Raw genomic sequence first — 27562 nt, forward strand, 5'->3', positions numbered from 1 at the left:
CTATTAGTAATTGGGAAAAATAAGAATAAAAAGTTGGATATTTTCCTTTACTAAGGGACCGGCCAGTTTCTTCAGCCTGAGGGGGGGGGGGATTTGTAGGGTGGTCACCCTGTTTTTGAAATTGGAGGGAGGGGGATCATGCTGTTTTGAAAATTGTGGATACGGGAGGAGGTCATTGTGTTTTGGATTGTGATGGAAGAAAAAAATCCTTTTTCTACAATGGCATATAGCCTTGTCTAAAATGTGATACATGTAAATATTTGTTCTTCTCCCTGTTTCTTTAATACATGAATTCTTTAATATTACTTATTAGTTCAAACATAACTATACAAATACATATACATGTATTACCTAGCTACCACACTAGTTACAGAACATGTCATGTAAATGCTTGGCTGTTTCACAATCAGTGCTTCACTTATATTGCACTTTTGGGACAAAAGTGAACTTGAAGGTTTCGTAATGGTAATCTTCATAGATAGTTTATAAAAGAAGTTAATCTAAAATGTTCTACTCGTCACTATGAACTTGTCAGAAGGGATTAATACACTTTCTATTTTGGACTCTACATGTTATTGATACTACAAATCACCACATCTCATCAGATTCCAGTTTCTATTACATGTATACATTAGGTATGCACTTAAAGTTCTGTAACATACCGGTGACTTTACTATACATGCAATTATTATATTAATGCCCCTATACCAATGTTACGGGGCCATTTTTATGTGACATGGGAAGCTCATTTAAAACTTACATTTTATTCGAAGCTTGGAAATATTACCTCAAAGGCTATGAATAACCTAAACATTGCCTTAATAAAAGCAAAAAACTGCTGATCTGCCAGGGGGAAAACCCCAAGGACTCCCTCACCCCAGAGGTCACTCGTGCATTCAACCAACAATCAGATGCACCAACAACCCCTTTACTGTCATAATGGTGTTAAACTTTTCTTAAATATTTTCACCCAATTCTAATTTGAGATGATTTCAACCCAATGTAGTTGCTTTTTACATGTTGGTGCTGTCTTGTAAAGCTTGGAAATGATTTTCTAAATATGTCTGAATACCGGGTAGTCTCAAAATTGACTTTTCAGAGTAACCCCCCCCCCCAGGGCTACTAGGAGGAGACCCCCTAGGACCCCCCCCCCATAACAGATGTACATATTCTCTTCTCAAGCTTTCCTCTACCTTTCAATGTCAAGATGCTATTAAACTCCTTTTGGAATATATTACCTTGTGTAGTCAATAATTATAATAATGATAGTGCTAACCCGGGATCTTATAAAGTAGATGCAAGACAGTCAAGCAGTCCACACTGAGTCATGATCAAAAAATACCTGTCATGTGAATATTATATATGGGGGGGGGGGGGGGGGGGGGGTTCATCATGTTTTAGAATTAAGTGATAGGGGATCACCCTGTTTTTGGTTTTACAGTGGGGGGGGGGGATCAGTGACTTTTTATCGGCCCGACTTAAGAATCCACCCCCAGGCTGATCGGTCCCTAAACTAAAAATGAATAGCAAACTTAAAACGTTTGAAGAATATGATACTTCATTAAAAAAATCTCCCAAGGAATTGGTGCCAGTGATTGTAACAGCCACCTAATTTCTTCTCTACACAATTAACATGTTATAAGCCCCCCCACACACACACACAACCACTTGAATAACCTCTGCCATGAAAGAAATGCGCTGTTCATGAACAAGTGTCGTTGCTGCTGCCATGACTGAAGAGATGACCTTGACTGTCCACACACTTGCTTATTATTGCCAGAAAGTGTGTTGTTTCGCAAAATATTAAGGATGGGCGAAAATGAAAAAGTTTTTTAGCACAACTGAACCTAAGTTCAGTAGGTATATAGGCATCGTCCGGCGTCTGTGTGTGTGTGTGTGTGTGTGTGTGTGTGTGTAAACGACTTAAAGTCAAAAACCGCCAGACCGATTGGCTTGATATTTGGTGGGGACATTACTAATGGTGTTCTAGTGAAAAATTGTTCAAATCAAAATGATCTTGCCACCGGTTTGTGATTCGGGTAAAAAAATGTGATTTATGGTCAAAAAACTTAAACTCAGAAACTACTGGGCAGATTGGTGCGAAATTTAGTGGAAACGTTCTTAAGGGGGTGTTAAGTAAGATTTGTTCATGACATGATGATTCCATCAGTAATATGCAAATTAGGGCTAAAAATGTGTCTTTTTGGTCAAAAGTCAATAATTCCAAAACTACTGAGCAGATTGGGCTGAAATTTAATGGGAATGCATCTTGGGATGTATAGATGAAGAAGTATTAAGGATACAATGATGTCATGAGTGATATGCAAATTAGGTGTAAAAATGTTCATTTTTGGTCAAAAACTTGTATCTCACAAAGTACTTGGTCAGTGACACTAACTTGGTGAGCTGTTTCTAGAAGTGTTATTAAGCAGACTTTCTTCAAAATATTTTGACACAATTGGCCCTAGCAACCATGACCACGCCCTTAGCAACAACCAATTGGCAGTATATTTTGGTCAAATGACATCATCTGGTAGGCAAGTGAGTAAACATTCAAAAAATGTATGCAAATATCCCTAGTAACCATGACCACGCCCATAGCAACAGCAAAATGGTCGTGTATTTCACAAAGATAACGGATTAATAGACAAATGAATAACATTCAAAAAGTGTATGTAAATTTGCCTAGCAACAAGACCACGCCCACAGCAACAGCCAAATAATCACGTATATTGCGAAGATAACAGGAATAGTTAGACAAATAAAAATGTATGCAAATATGCCTAGCAACAAGACCACGCCCATAGCAACAGCCAAATGATCACGTATATTGCAAAGATAATATCAGGAATTCATACACAAGTGAACAAAAGCATACAAAAATATATGCAGAAATATCTAACAACATGACCACACCCATAGCAACAGCCAAATGATAGTGTATATCGCAAAGATAGCAACATGGTTGGATAGGCAACTGGATAGTCATTCAGCAAATGAACACCTATTGTTAGCATGGACTACCATATGGATAATCATTTTATCTTTACAGTTGTGCTACAACGCCATTGGCGGTACAGTGTATTTTTATTTTGATGTCGGAGCTGAGACACAGGAAAAAAATAGGGCCACCCATAATATATACTGCGGGTTTTTTTTGGTCTGAAAGGGGAGGGGGCACGAAATATTTTGTTCATGATATGAACCAAATTACACCTCAGGAGCGGTTATTTACCGAGTACTTTAACATTTCTTGCAACTTTGCCACAATTAATTCGAAATCCTACAGTCGGTGATAAGGTGGGTGACTACTGTTTGTGTATGCCTTAATATCTCTTCACCCTCTGTCTGTCTGCCTGTCTCTGTCTGTCTGTCAGTCTCTCTCTCTCTGTCTCTGTCTCTCTCTCACACGTCTATTTGTAAAGAAATGTTAAATCGATTGTCACTTTTATTTAACGTAGTGTACCATACAATTGCACGGAAATGGGGGGGGGGGGGGTTATTATCACGTTATATTAAAAATATGTGTAGCGGGGCGGGGAGGGCTACGAAAATTAATGTGTTTATTTCCGGGGGGGGGGGCATGATATTTTTTGAGAGCCCAAAGGGGAGAGGGCGGTTTTTGACCGAAATAATTTCTCCCCCCGGGCCCCACTGCCGTAAATTCTGACTGTAGCTTTATGTGATGAATAGCCGTGACATTACCCAACCCAATGATTCGGGGGACGCATTAAAGTTACACAAAGATCTTGTAAACATTTGGCATCTGAGATGATGGACTCATACATGTGGGTATAATAAATAAAATCTGATGGCACGTGTTCCTGCAACATAATAATCATGCAAACATAATATCCCCCCTCCCCGTGTTTTGTTTTTAAAGTCAAACCGTACGCGGTTATGAATCCATAAGAATTTAAAAGTAGTTATTCAATGTCCATAAATAAAACTTTTTTCCAAATAAAGTTATCAATACATTGTAAATGAAATTTCGACTTATAGGTATCTTTTAAAATACTTTCTTCGTTTTGGTAGTGTGTTAACGTGGGCAAAGTAGTAACGATATGAATACATAAAAACAATGGGTGAATCTCAATTATAGATATTTGGTGAAACTAACTTCCTCTTTATCCAAAGGATTTTGTTTACAGAAGTTTTTGATTTCATTTTGTGTAAAAGGCATCACTGGAGTAATTTATGGCGTATTGAAGAATAAGCTTACTTGGCTAAACATCGAAAAATGTCGGTTTCAAAGTATTCATTTTAGCATGAAATAGATAGACTCACGAAAAGAAAAGATGCTATACTTTGTAGCATCAATACAGCGCCACCAGGCGACACACAGTTTTAACTGTTGAGGTGCTTATATTAATTATTTCTTTTCAAAAGTCGGAGTCCATTATCCCCATGGGGAGTGAACATCTCATTTTTGATATTAATTTCGTATATTGGGAGCATACTTACCAATACATTATGGCCTTTTATAAACCGTGCAGTGTTCTCCTATTAAATAAGGACAAGTTTTATTTGTGATTACATACATTCACTGAAAAAGTACACTCAAGTTGGTATACATGATCAATTTTATTTCTGGGATATGATCTGCTCATCAATACATGAACAGATGAATGACTGAATAGAGGTATTTATTTATGAATGACTGAATAATTAATTAATTAATTAATGTGAATGAATGAATGAATGAATGAATGAATGAATGACCGAATAATTAATTAATTATGTGAATGAATAAATGAATGGATGACTGAATGGATGGATGGATGGATGGATGGATGTATGAATAACCGATTAATTAATTAATTAATGTGAATGAATGAATGGATGAATAACCGAATAATTAATTAATGTGAATGAATGAATAAATAAATGAATGAATGAATGAATAAATAAATGGATGAATGAATGAATGAATGAATAAATGGATGAATGGATGGATGGATTGATGGATGGAAGAGTGAATGAATGAATATGAAGGAATGAACAATTCCAATGGTGCAATGGCCATGTTTATTTCTTACAATTTTTGTTCCTAATTTGTAATCATCATTATTTTTTTAATATCAACCAAAGTTACGTTATTGTTTTGTTTCCAAATACATAAATTAGCTATGTTTGTAAGAATAATTAAAATACTAGTCAGTGCTTAATTACAAGTACGATGTACTTGCAATTTCCCTTCATTCGTGTAAAATATCAGAGAAATGGATCGGAGCTGAATTCGAATGGTTTTTATTATCAGTCAGTCTTCAAGGAAATTGTCAATTTTTTTTGCCTGTGTTTAAAGTTGGTGATTATATCATTTCATCTAAAATCAAATTCCAACTAGATGAGAGCAATATGCGATTGAAACCAAATATCTGCAAAGAATTTCATGTTTTTCACACATACACACACACGTGCGCGCGCATGCATGCAAACACGCACGCACACACGCACATACACACACATACATACATACATACATACATACATACATACATACATACACAATGGAACTATTTTATGAAATGCACAATCGATAAAACTACATTAATGTTGAGGAGGAACTTGCACGTCTCACTTCAGCTGCACATAAAATATAAACAGTAACATTGAAAGCTCGGCAGAAGTTTAAAATTAACAAAAATAGCGCCAATGGTGTTGTAGGCTTGTAGCACAACTGTACAGTTTAAAAAATGTTTACTCACATGCTGATCCATGCTAGGTATAGGTGTTCACTTACTGAATGATTATCCAGTTTCCTATCCAAAACTGTTGTTATTTTTGCAATATACCAAACCATATCATTTAACTGTTGCAATGGGTGTGGTCATGTTGCGCGCTGCGAGACACATTTGCATACAATTTTTGGATGTTCGTTCACTTGTCTGTGAATTCCTGATGTTATCTTTGTGATATACATCATCATATGGCTGTTGCTATGGGTGTGGTCATGTTGCTAGGTATATTTGCATACATTTTTTGAATGCTTATTCATTTTTCTATTAATCCCAGTTGTTAAATGTATCTAATGTTGACCATCCTAGTTTGTGATTACTCTCCCTTGAAAAGCGTATTATTTTAAAAGTAATTTATACATTATTTTTAATTTTGTGCACTTTGGCAAAAAATACTATTAAATTGTTGTTTTTTTTTAATTGCAGTGTTTAAAATTCATGGAATAGAAGTGGGGTGCGTGACTATGATTCGATATGAGAGATGATATGATTCGTTTTTTTTGACGTAATTTCAAACCATGAATACGTTTCTAAAAAATCGACATTTAGAAATACATGTAATTTCGAAGTTGGTTTTTGGAAGTTGATATCAATTTTTGAACATTCGGTTTTTTTTAGACTCATCGAAAATCAAAACATGAACAGTGTTTCACTTTCTTCAGCTGTTTAGGGGGCACTTTTTATCGATACATTATTGCAACATTTGTGCCACTAGGCTCGAATCAAGACATTGCAGGGAAGCGGACGTCTTCGCAATATCCCGTCGATCATCGGGCATGACGTGACACAACAAATCGATAGCCCCACTTTGAGTACGAGGTAAATCACACATTGGGTATAATAAACTATGTCAGAATAGTGGTTTAATAATATTTTTCATAAGTTTTAAAAGTTCTATGCTTGTGAAATAGTGTCTCCCTGTCAGACGACCGTTATGTATATTCTTCAACCAGCAGTGGATGCCGTGTCGACAATTTTACCAGCCGACACACTAGTGTCATTTTCAATTCTAAAATCTCCCCGTACATGTAGATGCGAATTCGCATCGCCATCTTCGTCGCTACTCAGCCTTATCAAGTCTAACACTACACACAGGTGTGTGCGAATTAGGATAAAAACTGAATACTAATTAGATGGCGAATGACCTAGTTTCAACCAATGGGTGAACGTATTGTAATAGACTTTACACTCAATGTAGGCGTAACTAGTTTGACTGACATGTACAACTATAGATATCAACCTATCAGGAATCATTAAATCAAAGTCACTCCTCAAATTTTAGCGAACAATAATCTGTATCTAGCTAGATCTGTCAGTGTTTTTAAAAAGGGATAAACTGAGACGCATGCATGGGGAAAGAATGTACGACGCTAAGCTTATTAGATCTCATTAATTTGATCTTTCGCTACACTGTGTCAAGTCTATTGCCATGATGTGTTCCAAGCTCGCTCGTAGTACTAATAGGTCGATCGCACGAAAGTCCAGGGACACGGCAACTTTGTGTTCATAGTGGTCTGAGGTTTAACACAAACGTATAGTAATGACTATGTTACGTCGATTCACCAAAAAAGTGCTGGAAAGGGGTGGGTTTGTTGTGCTCATTAAGTATGAGAAAGGGCATTCTTTTCTAGGTTGGAATATTTTTTGAAAGACCTGCCCAAATTTAGGGGCATATTTTACTTAAATTTTGCTCACAAAATTCGTTGCATTCTCAAAATTTGCTTACAATTGTTATTATTTCATTATTCAAATAATCAATTGTTTTGATCAGGCCATAGCTATTTCATCATACGAAGTGTCGTCTCAAGCATTACATAGATCAAGGGTCTTGAGCTCCGTAAGTTTTTGGGTGTGTGGAATGTCTAGAGTTTGGGTTTACCGTTTGGATTTGGAAGTCTCAACAGAGTCACCTGATTTCATTTTACACAGTCTAGTTGCGCAGCCCGCCCTCCCCACCGCCGTCTAGGTCACACAACACAAATATATTTAAACTAATAACACCGTCGGTATGACATCACAAAAAATACATTTGCTTGAAAAAATAACGCCGACGATAACTCACTACCTAAAAACAATTCTTGTATTAATGTACAAAACAACTGTCACTGTATGGATGGATGGATGGCTGGTGTCAGTTAGTCATGCAATATGCGCTAGAAACGAGGTCCCACTCCAAACATTGATTACAAATTTACAATTTATTTGTACATTTAGGACGTCCACCATGTTATGTTCATATTCCGACTGTATTTGTTACTTGTTGTTTTCGCTTTCCTTTGATCTTCGCATTGATATAATTGTTAGTCACAAACTGCAAACTTCAAAGAAAGTGCAGAGAGTACGAGTAAAAGGTGCCGGTGTCCCCTAACTTTCCAGTAAAATGTTGAAAAGTGAAACGTTGTTTGCGGTTTGATTTTGATTGCATTTCAAAAGCGAATGTTCGAATTTCGATATCAGCACCCTAAACACCAAGTTCCAAAGTCACATGTAATTTCAAATGTTGATTTCTTAAACGCGTATTCATGGTTTGAAATTACGTCAAAAAACGAATCATATCATCTCTGGATAGATTAGGATTTCACTTGGACGTCGTTAGTCACGCACCTACAGAAGATTCGAAAAGCAATATGTTATTCACATTGTTATTCGACTTGGCAAATACCTTATCCGATTGGATCATGGACGAATCAAGTAAAGGTGAATTTATTTTGTCACTGCCTTAATTTTGACAAATTTCACACCCGGCTTTGTTTGCCAGTGCGCAGGTGACGACGGGGTAGTAATTCATTCATTCATCACCTGTTCACCATTCACTGACCAATCTATATAGGTCTACCGCTTGAAGTTATTTACTACAAACTAAATCATTGCATACTAATTATGTAATTTAAAAGAGAATCATTTTGATTGGTCAATTTTCAAGTTGTAAAATTACATTGCCAACAACAACAACAAACCCTCAGTGACTCCAGTCACGAACAATGGCGGTGTGCGAAAGCCGAAAGCTCCTCCAACTGATGTGGATTACTCTAATGTCCTGCCTCACCAGCGTATAGTGGATACATGGAGATGCCTTTGATGGAAGTGTTCCGACGGAAAGAAGAACCGAAGACTGTCGACTGGCCGGAGGTTGACAAGAATACGGTAAGGTTAAAATTTATCGTTTAATATCGTTTAAAATACGTCGACGTCACAGCAAGTGGTATTAGTGGTAAAATATAAACAATTTGAGTTCGTTAATCAAACTACAGAGCAAACAATTATTGAATGCTGAATGGTAACGCTGTAGAAAGAAGTGTATTTTTTGGGTTTGTAAATGATCTTTACAAGGCAGTAGTTTTTTGAAAGATTGTAACGTGAAAATTTGAAAAGAGTAATTGCTGTGAGGTTAAAGGTGATTCAAAATGCTCACATTCACTATCGCTAATTTGCTAGACGACATGTTTGTGAAATGCATTCTGGTTTTAAAACTTTTCAAAAGCGTCTGCAAACACCTTAAAATGACCCTTTTTCAGTCACTTCCCTTCGGATTTACTTCGAGAGTTCTCGGGTATTTCCGGTCCCACCTAGACCACGGGATTTTATGACGTCATAAGGGGTACACGTTAGCACTAAGACTATGACGAGCGTAGTCACTAGGTGAATAAAACTCAACAGCATTGTGAAAAAATACATTGCTAATGGTTGTAACAGACATCAGTAAACAAAAACTACACTCTACATGTCTTATTAACCAACATTTACCGATATTTACTCACACTTTCTCACTAATTGGCAGTGTCTGTGGGTATAAATGCTAAAATATTATGGCAAAATAAATCAAAACGGCTCGACTAGACTAGTTATATATAAACACTTGTAATGTCGCGTGTTTCACATTCATTGACTTTTATTTATCTGATTTTTTATTATTTGCCGACAAGAAGCATTACGACACCGTCGTGACATTTTGACGGCATACCCGGGCCAAGGACGGCATATTTTAGCCCAATCGTACTCGCGTCGCCTTTTGAAGAGTGCATTTAAAAACAACGTAAACATATTTCATCTCGAATAAATACTAGCTATTAGAATACCAATGGGAAACTTCAAAAAGGCGTATCGGGACATGTGCCACAATATATTTGTTGGTCCCATAATACACTAATTGAATCGATTTGCTCCGAGCATATGGAAGCACGCTCCGAGTCATTGCATCATGTAAATGGAACGGTGACCGACCTAATTTTGTTGTCCATATATAAAATGAGAGTGACCTGTAAATTTTTCACAGTTTTCGTTGTGGTCTTGTATTGTCACATGTTTGGCTTGTGAACTCAAGTTTACATCTATTATTGTCTTGGGCGTAATACTCTAGTCCGAGTCTGAAACCCATATAATTTATAAAACCTAAGATACTCGGACTGAACAGAGGTAGGTCTCATCGACTTGTTGGGGACTCGAATTATTGCTTGTTTTTATCACGGTGATTATTATATATCGGTAGAGGGGTAGTGTTGTCAAGTTTTGTGCAGTCACCGCGGCCGCGGCAGTAGTGTTCCATCTCCACCAGTATCATCTAGAATACATGGTTATGGATACCAACAGAATAAAGCAGAATCAATGTAGAATCCATGTAGTATAAAGAGACCCGGAATACTGTGGTAGAATACACAGTGAATTCTGTATCGGGAGTCTGGTTTGGCTTGGAGCTGTAGATTTACAAGTATTTAGTGGAATACACTATATGAATTCCTGTGGATTCTACAGCTTTTGTTCTCATAGGTACACAAGTCACAATGACGCTCCAGGCACACATCAAGTGCAGCAAACTAGGTGTCTATTGTGTAAATGTATTGGTGCTTTTGTGAAACATGGCAATTTCTGCAAACTGTAAGATACGAGTGTGTCGTATTGTTCAACCCTGTGAGTGCTGGCAAATAGCTTTACAAGAATGTCGTATTTGACAGACTAATATGGTATATTTGACAGGGTTCATTTGCCTTTTAAAAAACTATGACGCTAGCGTACATTGCATTCTATTTCTAATCATGGAGGTAAAAGTCTACGTAGACATCGACGGTAGAGGGTATCCCCCACTACTATACTGGCAAACCCTTACTATGTTTTGATAGAGGGACTGTGTATGTAGGTAGAAACTCAACCCTTCCTATTTTCATGTGAAAACATAGACGGTACTTTTTGGGGAACCTGGGCATGAATACTAGTAGATACTGATTGGTTCTATCACGGTGGCACTTTTATAGAATGTATAGTTCTGCATGATGAATGACAGTATGGGGTTTATGAAGTATCAATACATGTTTGACTCTACAAAGTGCAACAGTGAAAGAAGCGTGAATAGACCTACACAAAGTTCAGAGTGCCAGCTGGTCAGAAAGTCATCATGACAACTGTATGTGACAACTCTTTTGTAAAGATAGAAGTAGCCAACCTACAACAGCGACGAGACAGTAACATGCATATGATCCATATTTCAATAAACTTACTGGCGATATTATCACGAAACAGTAGACATGGGATTATTTCATTGTAAAGTACTTGTAACTTGTCATTGGATTTAATTGTGTAGTTCACAGAGTTTAAATTTCAGAGAACTATAAGAAAATCTGAGATTCAACCTTACTTCACCACGACACATTCACTGTACGAGAAACACGTATCTTGCGATTCGAAGATACGTAAAAGGACAGGGGAGAGTTTTGTTCTACTCTGTCTACTTTTTTGCAAAGCCCTGCATGCGCATCCTACGGCACAGTTTTATGTATTTTATGTATTTTTCTTCTACGCATACAAAAACATGTAGTATTATTTACTGGTTACAGTCAAAATAAACAAGTTAATCAGCCAGTGTGGAAGATTTGGCGGACTTTATTGTAACCATAGACAATAGAGAGAGATCGTTGTCTATATATGTTGTAACATAACGGTTTTACAAATGACGAAAAATAAAATGACCCAATTACGGATTACATAAACAACCCTTGCCCATCCTCTTGGACATAAAGCGAAATTATTGTCCCTTTTCTACATAATATTGCATGATAAAGACAAGATAAATACACTATGTGTTTTATATATTATGTTGAGTCTTTATATGAAATTTTGATTTCTGTGGTGACTTTTTACATTCTCAAGCATATTGCTGATTTTTACCCAAAACGGTGTTAATATAGTCATCTTTTCGACTGTAAATGAAACTTGGGTACATAAACTAAAAAAATATAAAAAAGTTCCTCCGGATTTTTTATTTTGTCTCTCAATGTCATGTAATAATCATCAGGATTTGTATTTTTGTATTTTTTGCATAAAGTAAAGTTTTTCACACTTTTTCATTTTTTATAATCCGGAGGTCGAACCATTTTTCGGCATAGTGTCTCCGAGTATTGTCTACAAATTTGAGACACCAGGGACGCTCCGACACCAGTGTTGAACATCTTTTCAGCTTCACAAAAACTCTCAAATTCGACAGACACTTCAACAGCTGTTTCCTTTGACCATGGAAGTACAACCCCAATTTGACCTATCACCGGCCTGGAAACGCAACAAATTCTTTTGTCCCTATCTTCTATCGGGTAAATAAACCATTCACACCTTTTCCAAAAGCTGAAGAAGTAAAAAATTTGTCATGCATGTAATTTACCTCATTATAGTTATCTGAGATTTTACATACTATTACCGTCGACAATTTCAGAAAACGCTGAGTTTACCATTTAAATACAACGTGTTTACGAAATAAGGGCCGAACAACTATTTTACAAAATAATTGTGAAACAAACATAATCAAACAAATTCCAAAAAATTGTCCGAAGTCCGAACGAGCTGTAGATCTCGACGCTCGGCTATTACTCCTTAACAATAGGCGTTTCCAGACCGGTGATAGAGGGACTGTGAATTAAGCTTGCAATTTGGCTGTGTATAGCTCCTTTGCTACAAACACGGAGAAAATGTGGTATTTAGGGAGGGTCATGGAACGTGATGACAGGAGATACTCTGTCAACAGAGAGAAACGTGTTTGTTTCCCGCAATAAAGGTGTCATCGCATTAATTAGTCCTCAATGGGGTGGAGACTGTGGATAATCCTTTAATTAACGAACAAGCGTACCCTTCTCCAAATGGGCCACGTTCTGACTCAGATCATGTGTGTTTCGTTTGAAGACACATATAAAACAAATTGAACCTTTTACTGAATTTTCAACATCAGGACACTATACGACACCAAAATGTTATACAAATTGTACATGAATGTTACAAAACTATTACGGTACTTGACGAACTCACGTGAATTATTATCTTCCAGTCTAGGACAGACTAGTCCTGCTTGCATACAGAGCTGCAGAGTTAGTCGTCCTTTCTTTCTCGGTGTTGAGTGGAACGCGTGCCGTCTGCCAGCAGGACTGGGGCCTGGACTGGGGATAGCCATTCCACGACTCATTTACTGACGGCGTTATGATACTTTTACGGAAGAAGATAACTTTTAAAGCCGAGTCTCCTGCCACGCGCGTGGTAGCACTACGTGTTGCTGCTGCCAAACGGCGTCCATTACATTGCGTTTTTGTGTAAAGCTCACGTTCTTGTTACCGCTGAAATTGATTGCTAAAACGCAACCAACCCTCGAAATTATAAAATTTACGTGTGGTAGTTCTTTTTTTCTTTTCTTTTTTTACACCACTCAAGACTTCCGTTGCAAAAGTAACGTAATCCATCACGTTAAAATTACTAAGTATGTCCTTATGCTACACACGCTACGGCACACAATCCATTTGCAACGGATCGAAAACTGAAGTGTTTTGCGTTAGTAACATTTATTATTGTGAAGGACACATAAAATGCATGTAGTTTTTGTGGTGTTGTGTGTCTTTGCTTGTTATCCCCAGTTATGTATACATGTAGTGATCCCGGGTAGTGATATGGCCTCGAGGTAGTCGGACATTTGACAACAAGACTAGCCGAGGTCGAAAAATACGAACACTCGATGCATGCAGTGTGTGTGTGTGTGTGTATCGGCCAGTGTCAGTTTCCCGGGTACGAAGAATGTTAATCAAAATACGGTCGTCGGGAACTAGACTACTCCGAAGTTCACGATCCTGGGTTCACAATGGCCGAAGGGATCCGTGATAAGCCGATCGATCGTTCGGATGTGGTTTCCAAAATGTATGTGACCTTCATCTAATTTATTATAATAATAAAATATACTATGTGAATAGGACATTGTCAAAATCCACCATCGCGTTACAGTTCATGTCATTTTTTCCTTCAAATTTATTGGTGGAAAAAATAAAATATTTTCAAAAATCTTTCAACAAAATGTTGCAACACCCAATGTAGCGTCATAATTTAAAGCAAAAAAAAAATGATCAAAATTCACCCACGAACGTGCATCTCATCTTTAAATGGCTGTCCTGTTTACGTTTTGCAAAAGTCACCTTTCTGTAAGAAAGATATATTCGACCTTTTTTCAGCACGCATGACATTGCATTTAATTGGGTATAGGTTCCTATGTCCGGGTTTTATCATGGTAAGTTCTCTTTCAACGTTTTGGGGTTCTCGTCCCCTTTCGGCACATTTCCGGCAGTCAAATTTGGCTTCAAGGTTTTTCAATCTTTCTTCTTGTACAAGATCGTCAGTAAAGTTCTGCCATTGACTTTAATAGTCACATACAGAGTTAGTCGTCCTTTTCCATCTCCGTCCTGTGAAGAGTCAGTCGTGAAATCTGTGTATATTACAAATACTGGTATTAAACTAAAGATTTACTGCACCCTGGGGTTTCAGATGACCAAATATTCCCGAAATCAAACGTTCAACCATGTGACTGTGTCTGTATGTAACAGAGAGATTTGTCGCCTCATTCACATGACAATAAAAGGGTACAAGTTTGAGACCCAGGGATGTAAGGGGTTGTGTCATTTTAAAACCGACGCATGACAAACGCAATTCCTTCGTTTAATTTTAGTGTAAAACCCCTCCCTCTCAAAACGAAACTTCTTAATGTGATATGTATGGCTGCTTCATGTATCCATGGACACTATCACTAATACACATCCAACATAATTTGAACTGAAAATTGCATTTATCACATATAATGTATTTCACTCTTCAAGTTGTTAAGTCGTTTTTTATTCGCACGTTTTCGTAATTTATACCTCAGACCACTCTTATAGTGGTCTGAGTTTATACACGTTGATTTTGACCACCGCACTAAATGACATGAGAGTGGGGGACGTGTTAAGGGCGGCTTTCAAATGTTTCAACCATGATTTGAAAACATGGATAAATCTGTTTGGAATTATTTGTCTATTACTGAAAACTTGATTTATTTTAGACGATGAACCTTAGATTTGATAGAAGGACTGAATCAACATAAGTCGGTCCATTAACTTCTTGAGAATGCCGAAATAAACCGTCGCAATTCGCGATTTTAGTCCAAGTTTAGAGGTCACGCCAAACAGGTTACATCAGTAATTCACTATCTACATTTGTAGTCATTTCACGTTATACCAGGTAGCTAACTTCGAACTTTCCGGTAAGTGCGTTTTGGCGACGTCCTTTCGACAGAGTCTATTCAAATCAATTATCATGAAGGGCCTACACAAGTGAACGATAGACTCACATCGACTTCCTGAATTTTCGTTTACAATATCATGTTGTCTATTTGCGTATAATGAATCTCATGTCTAAACAGTGAACCTAGAATTTGGCATCAGGTAATCCTCAAAGCTATGTCCAATGTTTTAAACCCGCAAGTACAAGAAAACGATGTAAAGTCTCCCTTATTAAAGTATATCGCCGGGGGGGGGGGGCAACTTCCATAGACGGCAATACAGAGAGGGTCCGCGCGAAAGGAGTGTGTTTTTATGCTGGTTGGTATCAGAACGGTTATACTTTTGATGAGGTGGTGGTATTAGAAAGGGTCAGGCGAATCAAAACTGCGGCAGTCAATAATCTTTAATTTTATCCAATGTTTGTAGTAAATAAAGCGATAATTTTTAAGCATTACTTAAATTTCATCCACAAAAATAAAGCTATTTACAGGTCAGTGATGTGTTGCACGTACGCTCAACACAGTCGGTGCATTCTGTGTCGGAAAAAATCGATATTCTTTTCACAAAACTTTGCAACATTGTATAATCAATCAATATTGTAGCTGTCAATCAAATATTGCTGCCTAAACGCACACTCTGGCGCTTCGCGGAATACCGTACAAATTCGACGCGTTCTGGACCGTAGTGCTAGCTAGTCAATTTCTCAGACGGCAATTACTTCCAGACAGTATACCAACATGAGCGACACGTCGTGTAATTTAAGACAACACTAACTGACAGAAAACATGTTCATTTGTGGCAAAAGCGCAATATGTCAAAGAAATTCACTTATCCATTGCTTGAAAAGTGACTCTTGCAAATGTTTATCGAGGCTGTAAGAAATTGGGGACTATCTACATCTAGATGGGACACACGTCGCTGTCACCATTTTCCGTCAACACGGTACTGAGGTGCATGGCTGAATGTAGTGCATATGTCGGAATGTGTGCAAATGTGTTTTAAGGGTAATCGTTGTTCTTACGAAACTATTCTCCATTGACTTCTGTAGGGGTCGTCTTAAATATATCAAACAGTTTTTCAACAATTGGATACGGTGTTAAAAAATCATCATTTCTAAAAAAAAAACTACTTGCAAAGTAACGCCAAGTATGGGAAACTTTAGTTATTACAAGGGGGGGGGGTGTCCACATTTTAAAAATCTATCAGGGGTGGGGTGGGGTGGCATGCATATTTTATTGTAAAAAAATAAATTTACGAGGGCCTCAAGTCATTTGACTATTTTGATAAAACTTTACAGTCACGATAGATCGGCCTCGCTAAATCTTGCGTTGGTATGTACCAAAGTACAAAAAGTGAGAAACGCTGACATTAATAAATATTCGTGTGTGTTCAGCATGCGCAGTGTCGATGCGCAGCTAAGTTGCTGTGAAACGTTGCAATGCGTCTCTGTTATTGGTTAAAAAGTGTTAAGGTCAGAGTTTAAAATTTGCATAATCTCATTGCGCATGCGGTAGTAGTACAGTCAAATCAAGCACTCAAATCAGCTGGTGCAAGATTTGTATAGTCTCCGAAGGTTTTTGCCAGAATTTGTCGTTATGTCACGAAACTCTCGAAGACCTTTACATATGAACGATGTCATTTCTTCCATCATTGACGGAACTCCCCCCGAAGACATGTCAACAAGTAGTAGTGGTAGTTCTAGCAGTAGCAATACTTTCGGTACTGGTAGTCGTGGCGCTAGTAATAGTATTAGTAATTCAAGTACACGTTCAAATAACGTCGATACGATGTTTCAGACTCCTCTTCGTCCCAACCAGAGTGGTACTTCCTTTTACGGAACCCGGAATGCAGAAAGTAACAGGCCTGCTGAAAGAGGCTGTCGGCCCGCTCTATTTTCCATGACGCCATACAGCGCCCAAAACTCCGACGAAAGGCGAACATCAATAACCGAGGGTGAGTGGAATTTATAAATATAATCAGACATAACTGACTGTGTCAGTGAATTTCAAGCATATAAAACGTATAAGTACAGTAGCATATGCTGCAGCTAAGTTCTCACTTTGTAAAGTTCAAAATTATTGCGATTTTTTCATTAATTTCGTGTGACTTGGCCAGTTTGTTTTTCCCACGCAAAGTTACAAGCCGGTAAACATTTGTTATAACACATATTGTTATAGTGTGTTTTGATAAAACGATCATGAGACGATTTGTCTGTAGTGTAGAAGGAAATTGTCGCGACCTCTACTGACATAGACAATAAGGCATCTAATCCTTTTGTTTAGTGTAAACTGTTTTTTTTTGTCCTTTAATCTGCGTTAATTCTTGATTAACACTGTTATGGATAACATCTATTGTAATCTGGAAACAGATCTCATGTGAGACTTCAGTCTGGCTGCCAGGAGAAATAATACACATTTAAAGAAACAAAAGATAAATGTGTGAAATCACGTTTTCAAACACTTAGGCTCAGTTTTGATAAGTATTACTGTATACATTTAGGTATTATACCTTCATGCTGTATAGAAAGTCGTGCATTTAAAAAGTGTAATTTTTTTCAATTATGATTTTATCGGCAAACATAGAGTTGCCCCAGTGTAGCATTGCAATGTCAAAGTCTAACCTCAACCCTCTAATAAGTAACATTATACTGTCACATTTTATCTTAGAAACAGATCGAAGGGAGATGCAAGAAAGTATTAATGCTCTCTTTGATAGTGTGACAAAAATGCAATCTGGACAAGACACAATGAAAGAGGCAGTAATGCAGCTGGTGAAACAAAACCAAGAGAAAGAAAATCAAAGGCAAGATTATGAGAGGCGGAGACCGAAGAAGGGAAACGTTCCACTGGAGTTAAGTGTAAGTGTGTTGGATTTGCTTTAACCTTGCCTTTTTAGCAGAACTTAACTGATAAGGTTCAGTAGTGCTATAGGAATGGTGTGACTGTGTCTGTTTATGTGGACGATTTAAACTCAAACACTGCCAGTCTGACTGTCTTTGTATTTGATGGGGACATTAGTTTTGGTGTCTAATTTAAAACCACTAGGATAACTAACATTTTAAGGAGTTAAAAGACATAACTCCTCGGCCCTGGGCCATATTTTGCATATGACTGGCTGTATCTTTTGGGATGGAGATCTTGTGGTGACTGTCTGGCAAGTAATCATCAAAATATACACAATCTAAACAGTCGTTTGCAGGAGAATGTGTCTCATTTTGAAAGATTTTACACTCTATGAAGCAAACATTGATTTTCAACTAATTTTTGTAGCAAGTTACCATCCTTCAACATTCACAGACACTTTGTACAATGTACGAGCTGAAAACAAGACCCAGAAGCTAGTGATCCATACAGCAGTTTGAATTTCCCGAAAGAGTCCCTATAAAGAGGATTATGGCTAATCTGTGACTCTTTCCCTATATAAAGAGGATTATGGCTAATCTGTGAATTGGTGGGAAATTCAAACTGCTGTATGGATCACTAGCTTCTGGGTCTTGTTTTCAGCATTTTTCTGTACTCTGAGGAAAAACTCAGGTCATGAAGCATGCTTATTGTACAAAGTGTCTTTGAATGTTGTAGCATGGTAACTTGGTACACAAATTACATGTAGTTGAAAGTCAATCTAGAATACAAAATAAGAACGGAGAAAGCATGGTTGTGAATTGACACTTATGATTTAGGGTTGATAAGCAGGCACTGCACTGAGCACTAGTATTAGTAATGTTCTGGTCATTGTTATTGTACATTCTGCAGTTGTCTAAAATTGCCTGCAAGGAACAGATACCGGGTAAATAGCACTACTGGTACTTGATATCCACCATTTCCTAAATATGAATGGCTCAGGCATTTGTATGCTAAAAAATTACACATTATGACAGTATAGTTTTCATGTATTTGTTTTTCTCTATAGGATGCAATGAAAAAACTGATATGTGAAGAAAGCTTAGCCTACAACCCAGCAGAGAGGTATGTATTAATTAAATAACATATCAATATGAAAATCATTGGAGACTAAATATGTACTGCACAAAAGTGAGCAATAACATTTAGTTATGATGACAAAATTAGGCCCCCCCCCCCCCCCCCCCCCCCAAAAAAAAAGAATTGTTTCTGGTCAGCGCGCGCATCACTTAAATACCCGCGCGTCAGTCCTTTTTTTTTTGGGGGGGGGGGATACACTTCAATGTGTATCGCCTCAATTAATAACGATGGTAGTCGAAACAAAATTTAAAACAGTTTACACCTTTAAACAATTCCCCAGTAATACCGTAGTACAAGTACAGTAAGATCGAAGGGTCGGAAGACAGTATGTCGTTAGTTTCCGTGGCCGGTTAAATCAACCCAGATCCAAGCCTTCCCGTCGCATGTCCCGTACGCGTAAATAGTATGCATACAACGCCCTGACCATTTTTGTTATTGCGTCGATGAATACGGATGAAAACTTAAAATTCATATTTATTCTTAAAGAATTACTACTCTGGTACGGTTCCGTGTATTAGAATTACTGTCCTAAATGATTAAGTTTGGATGTGAATCGCGGTTGCCGTAGAACGATACGACAGCCATGTTTTGTCATGCAAAAGAGCACTGAACGTATCCGTAATTTGTAGCCCAAATTCGTCACAGAAATATATGTATATATTTCCGGCAAAATTTGATGAATTTTTTTTCCATTAATATAAATAAAAAGGATATCAAATTGTATAAAGATAAAGGAAAATGAATTGTCTTTAGATTATTTTTATGAATGACATGCAAGATTAGAAGGCGAAACCAACAACTCAAAACTAACTGATAGCTCAGTAGCCTATATGTGCATGCAATGCAATGTGTAGCATGTGGGTGTGCTTGCCAATGTCGTCAAAGCTGTGTATCTATCAATCTCCTTCCTGAAATTTTTACATTGTGAATTATATTAAAGGTTTGGAAATTGTTGATCTGAACAAATGTGTGTGTATTCTAGTTTGCTGAATGGATACAATAGAAATTAAATTGATTGTAGGCTTTTTTGATGTTGAATTTTTTTTTCACTCTTAACATTTACGATCTGAAAAATATGCTAAACATGATATACCAATTAGGCCACCTTTAGTGGTCAAAATCGTGGAGAACCCTGCACTTGCTCTAAAGGACTAAATAAAAAGAACAGTATTAACTGCCATAAATAGGAGACTGAATGACAGGTTTATTGAGAAGTAAAAAAAAAAAAATTAAAAAAACCGCGTCGTCGCACCATTTTAGTCAGACTGCCCTGACCAGAAACAATTCTTTTCTTTTTTTTGGCCTTATATGTACTGCCTAGTAAATATTCATGAGTTGGTATTTTTGTAATTCAACTGCTGAAGGGCTATGTTTGTCATCTGAATGTCACAGTTTCAACCAAAACAGCAAAAGCTGAAATAAAAGAAACCTTTAAGCTGTGTGAATTATGGGAAATTGTATTTGCCTATCTTCAGTTATGAATCAACATATCAGATATGCAGATGTAGTGCCAATGGGATAATTTAGAGTTGTCAGAGCTCTGTCAGAGACATATTACATAAAAGGACACAACAACAATCAGTTTAGTGTTATTGATGCATGTTGTTGTATCTGTAAAGTGCACTAATACAGAATTCTTTTTTGTGCAGCATCACATCAACAACCAATTTGGCAGCAAGGGAGTCATTAATGAAGCAGTTGAAGGATAAATATGGAGAGAAATATACTGATTTAGAATACAAAGGTAAGAAAATACCATTAGAATTAATGTGACACTATTTAGATAAACAGCATTTAACTATACTACCACTAGTAAGGCCAGACTAAAAAATAGATCTGGTCAATGGGCAACCGAGCCCAATACTTTGGGTAGTTAGGTTGGTTTTCTTTTTACAATATTTGGACATGGATGTAAAAGAACAGGAAATAACGGGTTTCTGTAGAGTCATTTTGTGATTTTACATCACCTAACTGTGGTTTCAGAGAAACATCAAACTGATCTAGTGTTAAAATGGCCATGTGGTTGAGGATCGGTAAAATTTGTATCATGCCTTCTTACTTACAAAATCAATGTGAACAAACATATGGAAAGTCCTTTGTAACTGAGGCTCAGTAAACTGTAGAAAATCTATAAAAAATGTGTAAAAAAGTATATTATTGTATGTACAATAACAAACATTTTGCAAGTGTATCAGTCTTGTGCAATTTATTGAGTTACAAACAAGGACTTGGCATATGTTGTTTCATGTTGATTTTTCAAGTAGGAAGCCATTATTGTTTTGTCAATTAAAAATCCAAAATAGTAAATAACCAAGCCATGACACTGAGGTGTACAGCACTTTTGTACTCATGAATATTCAATGTTCAATTACTAAATTTAGAGTTCAACTTCAGATGCACGACTGCATGTACTTGAAGATAATGGCATATTTTGTGAAGCTTGCCACACAAGTTGGTAGCATATATTGGTTAATATTGTATTTACATTATCAATTCTGGGCAAGAATGAGTGTGGACATTTGTGGACAGCGGACTGTCCAGGTTTACAGTATTCCTAAATAATGTTGCCAGGTTGTAGAAATTATGAACTATAATAGCAACCTTTCAGTGTCGTTATTCTGCACCCAACAAATAGACGTTTACATCAAAACTACACAAATATCTTGCGCACTTATTTTTGACCGAAGTGTAAACAATATGTTTTGATGTAAACGTCTATTTGTTGGGAGCAGAATACATACAATAAGTACCTGTAACCACTGCTTGATGGACACAGTGCATAGTGTTACACCTTTTTCTAAATGATTGCATCCTTTTTTATCACTAGCTTCAGTAGTTGCAAGGTACAACTCTTGCAGAGTGAGACACAGAGAAGAAGACAACCAAGAGTATGGGAAAAAGCAAAAGAAGCGTAGGAGGGCTTACAGCCGACGATATAAGGTACGGAATTGCAAGTGAAATCAAAACTTCATTCAGTATGTTTGCTTGCCATTTGATCTTGATTTGAGGTTAGACAGTTGACCTGATCAAGATCGAATCCATATTAAATTAATCCGCATTGAATCCACTTTTCACCCATACATAACAAACATGAAAGAAGGATTATATTCCAATAAATTATAATTTACACACTACGTCCAGCTTTACTAACTGTTTGTATTCTGATTTGAATTACTTTGATTGGGACCAAAACCACCACCCAGAGTAGGCTTTGATCCAGATCAGTTATTAAGAATTAAATATGAATTGACCACAATAAAATAATCGTAGTGGTTGTACACCGAGTGTAATTTGAATTTGAATTAATGGAAGAACAACTTTTACAAGCTATGCTTGATAAGACCCAGTCCCATATCTGTCACTCATATTTAAATTTAAAACATCTCTTTTGACCTTGTATTGTGCAACCATGAATATAGCATTTCTGTTGACACACTTGATACAAGGCCCCACATCAAGTTGATCTTGTGCCTTTATCATGGATTATCTTTACTAACTCCAATGATGCACAGCAGATACCCTGTTAAGACACAAGATCAACTTGATTTTTCACTAAAATAGAATGGATAGTAGGTGATATAAAATCATAATTTACATGACTTTTCAGGACCCATACAGGTAGTTTGTGATACTGGCATCATGTGCTGGAGTTGTGTTCCCCTGTAAATATCTATGTAGATGTGAAGGCTCACAACAAAACATACAACTATAACATTCCCCTGTAAATATCTATGTAGATGTGAAGGCTCACAACAAAACATACAACTATAACATTCCCCTGTAAATATCTATGTAGATGTGAAGGCTCACAACAAAACATACAACTATAACATTCCCCTGTAAATATCTATGTAGATGTGAAGGCTCACAACAAAACATACAACTATAACATTCCCCTGTAAATATCTATGTAGATGTGAAGGCTCACAACAAAACATACAACTATAACATTCCCCTGTAAATATCTATGTAGATGTGAAGGCTCACAACAAAACATACAACTATAACATTCCCCTGTAAATATCTATGTAGATGTGAAGGCTCACAACAAAACATAACTGTAACTATCAGATGATTGTCACCATTGTGTGTGTGTGTATGCATTTATGTGTCACATAGTCACAAGTTGCTTTTGTACAAGTGTCAAGCCATAAGGAAGAGTTTTACTCTAATATTTATGAAACAAATCTGCCTACATACAACATTTATTTCTGTTTAGTCTTTCTTTGGTGCACACTCATTATGTGTTTCTCAGTTTTAAGCTAATCTTTCTCTTTATTGCAGATGATGTTAAAGAGACAAAGTGTTTTAAATGGGGAAGAGGAAAGGATCTTTTGGAAGGGTGTAGTGGCAGACATGATGTCCGATGAAGAGGAGGAGAAAGATGGTGCCATTCCCATATATTCACCAACTTGGCGGACGGACAAATTTAATGAATTGATTAAGACACTCGATACAAGACTCACATTAAAACCAAAATCCAAATACTGAAAAGAAGTTGCAAGGGACCATGTCCAAGGACGTTGGAAGGAACACATCCCCCCCGCCTAGTAGTAGTAGAGGATTAAACAGACATTGTTATAATACTACTAGTAGTAGAATTGAAGGATTGAAGAGACATTGTGTAGAGCCAAATTTATAACTTTATTTTTTATTCCTAAGCTTAATAACCTTGCTTAAAATGTTCACAAATATGGGTCAGTGATGAAGTTATGATTGTGGGTAAGATATTGTACAGTGTGGTTAGGTGGATTTTCTTTCATCGTATGTCTTCCATCTGTCAACTTGTTGTATTTCAATCTTCTTCAAAACATAGTGTACAGGAAACATTTACAAGACAAAAAACAACAACAAAATCGTGCTGGGATAACACAGAAAAGTTAAAAACTTATTTCCACTGTGGTCCCACATAAAAAACAATCAGTAAAACACAAAGTCATCCATTACAATACGGTCCATTAAATCATAAAAATATCCCTTTAACCATTTTTAAAAAAGAGCATTTGAAGTTATGCTCTGAATAGTATTTGGCACTCTGTTCCATTCAACACTTGCACTGTAAGCAAAACTATTCTGATAAAACCTAGCCCTGCCTGGTATAAAAATAGAATAGGGACCGGATCTAGTTCTATGAACATGATTATTATAAACAAATGGATCAGATAAATACTTCGGGGCCAGTACTGTTCTAACTCTATGTACATGGTTGAGTTTAATATATGAAAGCCTGTGGCTGATGGGTAGCCATCCCAATTTTTTGTAATGGACCGGTTCAATGAGTCCATGGTGGCATATGCAGGACAAACCTTATAACCTTATTTTGAGAATTTTGAAGTTTTTGTTTGCTTTTCATATTTAATGCACTATACCAATATGAACTGACATAATCACAATGACATTGAACTAGACAATTGGCGAGTAGTTGTCCGATAATTTTTAACTAAGAATTTCTTATTGCGATATAAAAACTTCAGACGAGATTGAGATTTTTTAACAACCTTGGCTGCCATCTCCGAGCATTGTTTGAGTTTTCGATTAGGGCCAAATTATGCATCTTTTCTGTAAAAAAAATCTTTAATTCTTTAAAAAGTACTTGTAATTTTTATCTATTTATTTTTTATTATGAAAATAAAAACCATGTGAATTTTATTCTTTTGTGTGTTAAGTCTGTAAAGGCATGAATTGTTGGATGATTGTGAGAGAACACTCAGCAACAGTATATTGGTAATGGTTGTTCTGTGGAAAGGTTGTTTGTTATCTATCTAAATTGTTCTTGGGAAAGCAAAATGTGTATGACACACAAGCCTTTTGGTGAACCCTGATCAGTTTAATAGTTGCACTTGATGAACAAACTATTGTAAAAATCCAGAGCTGTATAACCAAGTATTGGAAAAAGCTGATATATCAAAATTCCCTGTAAACCCTGAAAAGCCCAACTGCTACTGGAAGCATGTAGAATTCACTACCATATGTAGTCTCCAGCATTATGAATTCTACTTAATTCCAACATATTTGAGAGGTATCCACTACTAGAACCAAATTCATATCCTGTGTAGATACACAGTATCCAGTAGTGTATTCCACATTGGATTCTGCTGGAATACATTGGAATCCTGTTGGCTGGATTCTGTCACTGTATTCTGATGTTCCATCTCCAGTGTTATACAGTGTCTTTATTCTACATGGATTCTGGTAGTCTCCATTATGTATTGTGTAGAATTCTACTGGATACTACCAGTATCCATAACAGTATAAACCACAATACACTGTGTATTCTGGGCCATTTCACACATATACTAGGATAGTTCCGCCGATCAAAGCTGAAGCAGTGTATGTACAATGTACGTATGGAATCGGGAGAGCACAGCGCACATTCGTGTCAGGTTAAATTTATCCACGTGTTGATGTAATCCATATTTATCAATCAGATATATTGTAAAATTCTTCAAGTTGTACAGAAATAACGTCTCTAACTTCAAAACAAACCCTGAGAAATTGGACCGGACGTGGCTAAGTATCTAGTTGCAGGCTTTCTTTCGTAACCATGTGCTGGGGTCACGACCTTGATTGCCGACGTCAATATTGTCCAATCATATTTAATATAATGAACACATCGCGATATTTGATTTGTTGGTTTCCTAAACTGTATACTTCGAATACCATGATTCGTTACAAAATTCTTCTAATGAATATTAAATAGGCTTGTTGCATTAAATCAAGTGATATCGCAACAAGGGAAACCATACAAGTTTTCTTCCAGAAGAGTTGCTAAAGTCATGTAAATGACAACACTAAACTCACGAAATTTCCTCAATTCTTTACAATTTTATTGCTGATAATATGGCAATCTAATAGCTAGTTTATTTATTCAAGATAAATATGTTTACTTTGTTACTAAATGCGCCGTTCAAAAGGCGACATCAGTGAGTATAGTGGGCTAAAATATGCTGTCGATGCCATGCGTGTCGAAGATATTGTAATGCTTCTCGTCGGCAAATAATAAAAAAATCAGATAAATAAATTGAAACACGCGACCGACATTACAAGTGTTTATGTATATCTACACTGTAGTCTAGCCGTTTTGATTTATTTTGCCATAATATGGGGAGATAATATTTTAGCATTTATACCCACAGACACCGCCAATTAGTGAGAAAGTGTGAGTAAATATCGGTAAATGTTGGTTAATAAGACATGTAGAGTGTAGTTTTTGTTTACTGATGTCTGTTACAACCACTAGGATTGTATTTTTTCACAATGCTGTTGAGTTTTATTCACCTAGTGACTACGCTCGTCATAGTCTTAGTGCTAACGTGTACCCCTTATGACATCATAAAATCCCGTGGTCTAGGTGGGACCGGAAATACCCGAAAACTCTTGAAGTAAATCCGAAGGGAAGTGACTGAAAAAGGGTCATTTTAAGGTGTTTGCAGACGCTTTTGAAAAGTTTTAAAACCAGAATGCGTTTCACAAACATGTCGTCTAGCAAATTAGCGATAGTGAATGTGAGCATTTTGAATCACCTTTAATTTGGCATTCGGTCTGTGTTAGCTGAAGATAAATATTCGACGTACACATTTAAATAATGCAAGTTTTGTGAAACTTTCGCTTAAAATACAGATGGCTGTGTGCGAAACCCTGCTCCTCCGACTGATGTGGATTACTCTGATATCCTGCCTCACCAGCGTATAGTGGATACATGAAGATGCCTTTGATGGAAGTGTTCCGACGGAAAGAAGAACCGAAGATTGGCCGGAGGTTGACAAGAATACGGTAAGGTTAAAATTTATCGTTTAATATCGTTTAAAATACGTCGACGTCACAGCAAGTGGTATTAGTGGTAAAATATAAACAATTTGAGTTCGTTAATCAAACTAGAGTTAGTCAAACTACAGAGCAAACAATTATTGAATGCTGTTAAGGTAACGCTGTAGAAAGAAGTGTATTTTTTTGGTTTGTAAATGATCTTTACAAGGCAGTAGTTTTTTGAAAGATTGTAACGTGAAAATTTGAAAAGAGTAATTGCTGTGAGTTTAATTTGGGATTCGGAAGATAAATATTCGACGTACACATTTAAATAATGCAAGTTTTGTGAAACTTTCGCTTAAAATAAAACATTGTTTCGATTTCGTTAAATGTGCATTGCTACACAAATCATACTTTTTGCATTATTTAACAAAGTCAGCGGCAAAACTAAAAAAAATCGAGACTGTACATCCACTTTTGAGATACAATACTTTTCCTTGTTCAATCTAGTCTAGTTCCAATTCCAGAAGAAGCCACTGGCTGCATGGAAAATGTT

The 27562-nt window shown here is 36.8% G+C and overlaps 1 protein-coding gene across 1 annotated transcript; it reads left to right on the plus strand.

The window, feature by feature from the left end:
- Positions 1-16803: 16803 nt before the first annotated feature.
- LOC144452273 (uncharacterized) lies at positions 16804-24847 on the plus strand. The gene is made up of 6 exons (XM_078143339.1): positions 16804-17233; positions 17947-18137; positions 19190-19245; positions 20910-21004; positions 22088-22200; positions 23545-24847. The coding sequence occupies exons 1-6, from the start codon at positions 16876-16878 to the stop codon at positions 23749-23751; spliced, it is 1020 nt and encodes a 339-aa protein (XP_077999465.1). The 5' UTR covers positions 16804-16875; the 3' UTR covers positions 23752-24847.
- Positions 24848-27562: the final 2715 nt, after the last annotated feature.

The sequence above is a fragment of the Glandiceps talaboti genome, chromosome 22 (assembly GCF_964340395.1).
Source record: "Glandiceps talaboti chromosome 22, keGlaTala1.1, whole genome shotgun sequence".
Taxonomy (NCBI): domain Eukaryota; kingdom Metazoa; phylum Hemichordata; class Enteropneusta; family Spengelidae; genus Glandiceps; species Glandiceps talaboti.